The sequence below is a fragment of the Heloderma suspectum genome, chromosome 7, assembly GCF_057233095.1.
Source record: "Heloderma suspectum isolate Gila_16-S chromosome 7, 16-S_ref, whole genome shotgun sequence".
Classification (NCBI taxonomy): domain Eukaryota; kingdom Metazoa; phylum Chordata; class Lepidosauria; order Squamata; family Helodermatidae; genus Heloderma; species Heloderma suspectum.
In genome coordinates, this window is record NC_139464.1 from 119,637,485 (window position 1) to 119,646,943 (window position 9,459).

A 9,459-nucleotide genomic window follows, 5' to 3' on the forward strand; every position below is an offset into this window, starting at 1 on the left:
GGCGAGGCAACTACAAGCACTCTTGGAGGATACTGATTATCTAGACCCATTCCAGTCTGGGCTTCGATCTGGTTATGGGACAGAAAAGCCTTGGTTGCCCTGATGGATGACCTTTATCAAGAGAGGGACAGGGGGAGTCAACCCTGATAATTCTGCTTGGCCCCTCATTGGCTTTTGATACTATCGACCATGGTATCTTCCTGGATTGACTCTGTGGGATGGGTATCAGAGGCACTGTGCTACAGTGGTTCTGGTCCTACCTACAGGACTGATTTCAGAAAGCATCATTGGGTGACTATTCCTCAGCCTCTTGGCAATTGAGCTATGAGGTCCCGCAGGGTACCACCTTGTCCCCAGTGTTATTTAATATCTAGTGTACAAAGCCGTAAACAACTTGGGAGCAGTATACCTGAGAGAGCGCCTTCTCCCTTACCAACGTGCCTGGTCACTGAGGTCATCGAAAGGCCCCGGTGATCCCACATGGACCCATAGCCCGACTGGAATAAACCAGCCACAGTTTATTAAACTTGGTTTTATCAGAACTCTGTTTCTTCTTTTAAAAGAATTAAATTTTAACAAGGCATTTTTAATCTTTATCCTGTTTACTCTTCCCTGCTCCGAGGTCTTTGGATACGGAGCCATATATACATGCTTTAAATAAATAACATAAATAAATGAAAGCTGAAAAATCACTAGAGGGTTTATCATGTCAACCTTTATTTGACAACACATCCCAGAATTCATTGTCTATATAAACTACGAGTGAACAGCCCTGGCTTGGCACAGGTTGAAATAGCTCGTAGTTTGATACAGTGAAGCCTTCAAGTTATCTTACACAGCTGTCGGATTTGAGCATATTGTGCCTGCCCTGTCTGAATGAAGCCATACCCACTGGCATCCCTTGGCATAGCCCCCTGAGGGAGAAGTCTGTACCCCCTAAGTGGGGGGGGCTGCCCCACAACAGGGGGAGGGGAGGCATATAATGGCCCCTCAGCCAACTATTCTTCCCTGGCTTCAAACTGTATGGACTACAAAGCTATGTGCTGGTTAGAAAAGTCTGCTCCTCATGGCGGAAGGTGTGACTGCAGGCTTCAACCACATGGACACATTTAAATAAATACAAAAATCATTAATGTGTTTTAGGGCGCAATCCTATGGCCGCTAGTCAGCGGCTAGATGGCTGTAGGATACGTCGGTTTCCGGGAACCGACCTTGGAGCCCATGCTCTGAGGTCGGTTCCCTGAGAACTGACCTTCCCCCCTCCCGCGCTGCTGTTCTCAAATTCTCCTGCCGCAAATTCTCCTGCCCTGCATTGGACTGGTGGTTGCCTCTGAGTCTGGAGGCGGCTGCCTATCCCAATAGAATTGCGCCCTCCAAAAATAAAAGTAACGCCAAAAAGCACACCCGTAGGGTCCCCTTAGTATGCATGGTAATTTTCTTGGTCTTGATGCTATGGCAGTGACAGATGGGCAGACAAACATCTTCTTTTATTATATACTCCTGTCTTTTCTCTTAATATTTTTTGCACCTCCATTCCACAGCACCTTGAAGGCAGTTGCCTCTGGTCCTGACTGTTATGTCTGGAAGAACTGCTTTGGCTTCTTCTCTCCACCCTGAGGGATGCCAATTATATATGTTAAACCAGACATTTCTCTTCAGCACCGGGATGTATAACTTATCCGATTTAGTTTTGTCTTCCTTGTGTCTTCGCAGATGTTGTGAACCGAGATATGAATGTTACATTGCTAGTCTTGTACTGCCTGTTCTCCAAATACAAGACCAAAGGGGCATGAAGAACAAAAATCAAAAGGCTTCTGTCACACTCATTTTTGCTAGTGAACAGTCTACTTTTCAGTGCTAATCATTATTTGACGCTTTGCATCTATATACACTTGATATCTGTATACATGTACCTGTGGATAAGTTTCAATGTCAGAAATACTAGAAAACTAGTGAATGTTGACATTAACCAGTAATTTTTAAGATTTTAAGAGGGCCTGCAGGAAATAGTTGCAAATGTTTGTCTCGGGGCTTGTTCTGGCATTTACAGTATGGTAAACGCCAGGTTTTTAAACATCACAGCTTAGATGTCCTCAGTAAGATTCAGGTTTGCATACCTATGGAGTTCCCAGTTGATGCCCAATCTCCTGACCTTAACTTTTCTTAAACCAAGTTCCCCAGAATTTCTGCAAGATGTATGCATATCCAGTGAAAAAAGGGCCTGATAAATGCAGTTTTTAATTAAAGGGCTTGATCACTTGCATTAGACTCTGATGGCAGACACCCCTCTCCCATCCTTTAATTGGGCATTCTCACGAATGTTACATTAATGCCAGTCATTTATCTTTAACTCAAAATTGTTATAATTTGGCTGCACCAAATATGCAGTAGTATTGCTTTCCAGCGATTTCAGTGAAATAGACGTTATCCTGAGGAAAAATGTGAATGTTCACCTTTTTAAAAAAAGAAAGCATGGGGCCAATATTTCCTCAAGGATCTCATATCGAATGGGATGGCATCACAATGTTACTCCTGAAATGATGATGTCATTGGATATTGGTGAATGAAATCACAGCTAGTCTGGTAAAGCTATGTCACTGAGGACAGATTAAATTAACATGCTGTCATTTTTACAGGGACTGCCAGAAAATTAGTCTAAAGGGGACCTTTTCAGTACCGCCAATTTTTAAAATGAAAATGGCAAATCATTTTGGCACATTTCATTTGTGCCTATCAAGTTTCTACACGGGTACTGTGAACCAAGATATGAAGATCACATTTCAGATTGTATACTGCTGATTTTCCAAATACAAGGCTACAAAAATCCAGAAATCAAATAACTATGTTTTGTTATATTTATATTTTATTAATACTTGTACTCAGTATACTTTACACTGACACTCAGCATTAAATATAAACAGTTAATGTTTTACAACCCCACACGTAATGACATAAAAAAGAGCTTCTCAGGAAGTGAGTTAGGCTCCGTATGTCAAAGAAGCACAGTGTACGTTTTCCAGCATCTGCTTAATTTTGACAAAAGCCAGATCAAAGAAAATCAATGCTGAGTCCTACTCAATGGACTTACAATAGATTACATTGCTTCCCATGTTGTGATGGGCATTCTGCATGACGCGTGCCATTTGATCCTTGTGCAACGAGTTGTCTTAATTTATTGGCTTTGCCTATATCCACAAGAAAAAAATTAAAACAATGATTGAGGAATGCTGAAGGGGATTCTGTGCAGAGGCAGCCAGGAAGGATCACCAAGCACAAACTCACCAAACACCCAGCTGTGTGGACTTTGCATCATGGGTAGTCAAGCTGTGCAGTATTCCATAAAATATGAAAGTAGCTTATGCAGTAGTGATGTGAGAAGTAGTAATTTATGCAGTAACTGCATTGTTAATAAAGGAAAATGAAAAGGATTATCAAATGTAGAAGAAGGATATTGTGATAATCCCCTCTCCCTTTCTGAATGCTTTTGGGGAGTATTAAGCATACTGCATTGAATGTACTGAAGTGTTTTGTGAATATTTGCGAAATGAACAACGTTAGAGAGCTGCAAAAGAAAATGTTCTTCCCTTTAAACCAATTTGACTTCCTTTAGGCTATACATTTGACCTTTAATCAGATTCACTGTCTGAGTATTAATGGAAAACCTAGGCATTTGAAGGCACTTTGATCGCTGACATTTAGAGCGAGGATTTGTTGTTTCTAGCACTTGAGCAGACAGATGAAAAGAACTACTTAGATGGTAGCATGGATTCTGAAGCCTTCGGGTTCTGTCTTCCAAAAATGACGATGCAAAAATAGTTTAGCAAAACGAATGAACATAATATTATTTAGCTTTATTACCAACCACTCTCCCATTTTGATTTTTGGGTTGAAAACAGCCATTTCGGTAAGGTACTTCCTCCCGCCCCTTGAAAAATATTTATATTGTGTGAATTTTCACCTTTTAAAAACACACAAACACACACACACTTTTTGATGCCAGTGTTTCATCTGGCTGCTGCTTCGTCGTTCCTGGATTAGTCACATGTGTTATCCCAGCCAATCAGGGATCATGTAGTGAACATAATGATACAATGACACTCAGTAGTCAGATTTGGCTATCAGATGGCATCACTTTTGGTTGCCTTCAGTGTGTGCCTGCAAGGCTTCCTAAGTGATCCTAACCACATCAAGTATTATGAATGGAAAAGGACAACCTCCTTTTTGGTATATAACCAATTATATTTGGCTTTGTGATGTCACTATTGTGGGCGTGGCTCTTGGCCACATCCAGCTTTCGAGGCAGTCCATGTAGTTCCTGTTGTTGTTTCAGGAACTGTAAGTTCGGCTTCAAACAAAAAACTCAGATAGTGGCAATCATTTTTCATGAAGGCGTATGGGAAGGACTGAATCTAGCCCCCGCCGTTTACTTTACAGAAGTTATTGCTCTTGTGAGACAAGCAGTAGATTACATTTGCACATAGCTGGGTCACGGCCATAGTCTCTGAGGACAAATATGGGACATCTGGTACCAGTTAGTTACAGAATGGTCTTCTTAGGCAGCTTCCTGTATTTATAGAAATACTAGGAAACATGGTTTCTGCAAATGTGTATAGGGTCCTGGGTGCAACTGGAAATTCTCAATCCAAGGATTGTTAATCTGTCACATTTGTGGTGTATCCCATTTTCAGATTAATGTTCTTGGCTGCCGCTGCATATCCACTTCAGGATAGAGGTATGGGGGTTGCATGCTTGAGTGCTGCCCCCCCCCCTTTTAAAGCCTCCTTGCACATGGAAGATTGACACATCACTGAGAAGGCCGAGCTGAACCCTTTTCCCGGAGGTGGCAATTTTCACTTATAGAAAGTTTTGCTTTTGCTTTTTCATTGCATTCAAATTGCAACTCGCCCCCCGCAGCCTGAAGCGGAAGAGTACAGAAAAAGCATTATCATGTGTTGCCAGAGGAAATTGTTTCAGGTGGTATGACACTATTTGCATTTTTTAAATACAGATATATTTCAGGATTGTTCGCTACCATTCAGGATTGTTCACTACAGCACTAACTTGGGCAGCAAGAAAGCAGTTCCTAGCAGAACAGGAACTAATGGCTGGGACAGATTCTTTGCCCTCTTGCTGCTGCTGCTCCAGTCAGGAATGGTTTGGTGTGCAAAGAATTCTGCCTGTGTATCTCCTCCCGCTACAGCAGCATCACCTCTAACAGCTTCAGCGATTTGTTGCTGCAGAGGCTTTTCCTTCTTGGTTTATAGGTGGACCGCATGCTGCTTCCTGCCTTTGTCAATGCTGCTGGAAAAGGCTGAGCTATTTTCGGAAGATAGCTGTTTTGCAGGGGTGGGCAGGGCGGAGAGAACAGAAACGGAGGGGACTATAGGTTAGGTGTAGGGCTGGTGGTTATGTGAGGACCCTGCTGCCTGAGGTGAGAAAGAGGGAATTGTTGTCCTGTGGTGAAATGGCTTATGGGCTCCTGTGAAAGTGAGGTGAAGGAGTGCAGGAGAGGCTAAGGCTGGCTTTCCCCTTCCTCCACATATGCAAGTTCTGAAACAAACCCCAAGAATATTGAGCTTCTGGGACAAGGAGTCCAACTGGATGACTCCACTGAGTAAATTGACCCGAGTATGTTAGCAGAAGTTGGCGAGATATCTACAGAACAGCACACCCAAAGGTATCGGCCTTATTTTAGTTTCCATCACTTCTTGACATTTGAAATTAGATTGTTGTGCTGTGTGCATTTTGACAAATCGCTCGAGCCCTACCCCTCTTCCAAGATTACTAAAAGTGAAATGAATAAAGGAACAAACCAGAAGAACGGCACGCTAGGCGTTCTGACTCTGGCTCTAACTGATATCTTGCATTTCATATGGAACAGATGGTGCAACAGGTTTTTGCTTGACTGCAGCTGGGAAAGGAACAGATTGCCCTGGGAAGTTTGTCGGCTAAATCTAGCATGCATCTAGTTACTTTATATATTTCGGCAAAATGAGAAAAGTTTGAAAAAATAAAATAAAAAGCACTTATTATACTGTTAGCCGTAATATGATAAAAGTTGGGCTGAGCTGTATAGAAGTTATTGTAGTACATTTTCTCTCTTTGAAAAGGAACTGGCATAAGGGCATTTGAATGCATTTAATTTCTTCCAACTTTAATAAAGCTATGGAATTGGAATGGTTTAGCCTAAGGAGGCTTTACAGTTAGTGAAATGTGCTTTGTTCCCAGAGTTGCATAAGAGGGACTTGATAATTTGTAATATGCATTAAAAACGCCTTTCAGCTGCTTTAAACATTCAGCAATCGTATATTTGATATTCTTGTGACGAATCTACATGCCTAGATGCAATTACATCCTTGGCAATATCAGTGCTCACTTTTATTCAAGTATGCTTATGAATAATGATAAAGTTAAAATTGGATTTGGTTAGTTGATATTTCAAGGCCATAGGGGCACTCATTTAAAAATACGTTAGCTTGGAATTAGGCTCCACACACCATCTTGATTTGAAGTCGCTTGTAAGAAGCATGAGCCGATGACAGCAGTCTGGCCAGCCAGCAGTCGCCAAGGGTGTAGAAGTCACCGCTAAATGACAGCAGTCACTGACTATTGCTGCAGCACCTTGCTGGCTGGCTGCCTCTCCAGTCCTTTATCTTGAAGGACTTTACTTCTGAACATCTCACATTCTCAGACCTGCAACTGTTCAAACACTGTTCAGCCCCAGTTCAAATATGTGTATGCTTGGAATGAAGCCTGCCTCCACATCTCTTGTCCCAGGAGAGAATCTAGGCAGACAGGTCAAGACATTTTGGTGCCTGAGGCAATCAAATCGCACCCCCAGCTCATCATACTGGTAAAAATATAATAAGCTCAGGAGGAGTCCCCAGCTTTTGTGGACTGGTGAGAACATTTGAAAGTGTGTTGTGGGGACTCTCACAAAATGGCTGCCACGAGGTTTGCTTTCCTGTTCATAAAATTGCTGGTGTGGGCATGGCCAGCCTCAAAATACTCATTTCCCAGAAGACAAACTGGTGAGATTTCCAGGCCCTTCTGGGACCTCTTCCTCATCTTTGGCCTATCTATGTGTGAGGCTGTAATCCCAGTCAAACTATTACTTCCTTTTCTCTTACAGGAGCTGGACTTCAGACTGCTTTGTTCCTTGAGTAGTTGAACATTCCTAGCTGTCACAATATCTAAATAATTGACTACTTGCTGCCCTTTAATGCTACCCCCAAATCTGCTGCCTCCACACTCTGCCTATTTGTAAGCCCTGGGTGGAGACAACAAGACAGCCCTCCCAACTGTGTGGGCTTCTTCACACGGGTCTTTTATCCTGCGATTGAGATTGGTTACTCACGGAAGTTTGCAGGTCTGTTACATGACGTTGTCACCCTCCAGGGCCTCTCCTGTGTTTTGTGACCATTTCTGCAGCTTTATTCATAATGGGGATAATGAACTGTTTAAAAGATGGCAGTTTGAATGGATTTGAATCTAAGCATGTAATTATGGAGTTGCGCTATAACAGCAGCTCCATCTAGTGGCTGTATAATGAAACAGATAGAACTTGCAGATAAAGGCTACCTCTAGGAAAAAAAGAGGAAGTGCATGTAAAGGAGCTGATCTTAATCCTGCAAAGAATCCGGAAACAGAAACCTAGTGCAGGATAAAAAGCCTGTTGTGGAGTAGCCCTTTGTGTTTCATTCAGTCATGTACCATGAACCACAATGCCACACAAACTCTTAGTAAAAGGAGGCTACCTAGGCAGGTGGTGGGCTCTCCCACACTGGAGGCATTCAAGTCAAGGCTGGACAGACATCTGTCGGGGATGCTCTGACTTGGATTCCTGCATTGAGCAGGGGGTTGGACTCGATGGCCTTGTAGGACCCTTCCAACCCTACTAGTCTATGATTCTATGAGTCCTCAGTCCATGTCTGTATTTGAACATTGCCAAATGCTGAGCAAAGTGGAACTCAGCTGGTATGGAGAAGCTCCACTGTAGTAGTAATACTTTGACCTACAATATAGTAATAATTTGACCTACAATAACTGCCAGTCATTTACTTCCTGTAATATTTGCTCCTGCAGATGTTATAAAATAATCCAATGGAAGACGAGAAGTGTGAAACAAATACATTTAACACTGAGCAACTCCCAAAAGAATTGAACTCAAAATGGCTGCTGGTCTAGGTTTCAGTGTGCTCCTAGTGTTCTCCAGAACTTCTCTCTGCGCACACACACACAGGACACTATGGTTCCTACCCACTATCATCCCGCCATCAGTTGCCTCGAAGGTGCTCACTGTCTTAGGTTGCCTATGTTTCTTGATGGCTGCTTGTGCCAAGGGTGTGTGATCAGCGACAGCAGCTCTCCCTGATAAGAGGGTTGGAGAAGGGAGTGGGGAAAGGAGAGCAAATGCATGGAAAGACAACCTGCTGTATCTGACTCTCCTTGCTGCTGGGGGAAGCAGGGGAGGGGGAAAGTGGAGGCTAGATTGATTACACGCCTTTCCTCACCAAGGAATGTGGGAACCAGCCCATAACCCTACTCGGTGCAGTATTTGCAAACCCAACTCCATTGGGGTGCCTTCTGGCACGGCCAAAGTGGTGAAGTATATACCTTTTTGTTCAGTGTCTTGACAGCTGAGAACCCAAAACTGTGTCTCATCACTGCCTTCTTTATGATAACATATTTTTTTCCAAGCACATTTGTCTCTGGGGGAGTGTGACTGAGCTCTGTTGGGCCTGCTTGCCTGCGAAATGTTACACTCAGCCCACCATTTTGTGACACCTTCCTATGCCAGAGGAATGATATTTTAAACTTTTTCTTGAAGATCTGAGTTTTAAAATTGATTTTAGACTGTCAGCTGAATTGTGTAGTCAAGTTAATACCCAACTAAATTCCAGCTGATTCTGAGGGATCCATGGGCTGAGGATGTACAGACCTTTCTGGATTTTAGGAGGGTTTAAAAGTGGCTTTTTCCTGTTTATTCACCAATAGGGCTATAAACCACCCAGGATTTTCATTTCAAAGACCGTCACTTACATTATCTCAGTAATCCTTACAACAACCTTCTAATGCACACCACATACTGCAGGTAGAGGATTGAAGCTGAGGGAGTGCAGCTTGCCTAAAGTTGCCTAGTGAGTCCATGGCTGGGGTGAGATTTGAATCAAGAATTTTCCTGGCTCACAGCTCAAACACACTGAAGATCGAACACCATGTCATATAGTAATTAAACGGCACCTTCGAGGGCCCTGACATTTGGTGTGAAAATACCACAGGAAGGAAACGGTTAAAAAAACACACCCTTTCCCTATGGGTCATCTCCCTCACTCCCCCCTGCAACTGTGTTTTTGTGGAAGAAAAGGGGATAGTAATTGTAAGCACATGCTTTAAATCATGTGCTTACTGTAATGTGTAGTTTGACTCTTACCAGGCAGGAAGCCCCATTAAACTCAG

The 9,459-nt window shown here is 42.9% G+C and overlaps 1 protein-coding gene across 6 annotated transcripts in view; it reads left to right on the forward strand.

Annotated features, from left to right (window-relative positions):
- The window catches only part of PARVG (parvin gamma), a 41,436-nt gene extending 39,173 nt beyond the window's left edge, over positions 1-2,263 (forward strand). For all 6 annotated transcript variants that reach the window (XM_084811249.1, XM_084811246.1, XM_084811244.1 and 3 more), the window contains one exon: positions 1,714-2,263. In XM_084811249.1, the coding sequence (XP_084667375.1) occupies positions 1,714-1,793 (80 nt within the window). In that variant the 3' untranslated portion in view covers positions 1,794-2,263. The remainder of the gene's footprint in view (positions 1-1,713) is intronic.
- Positions 2,264-9,459: the final 7,196 nt, after the last annotated feature.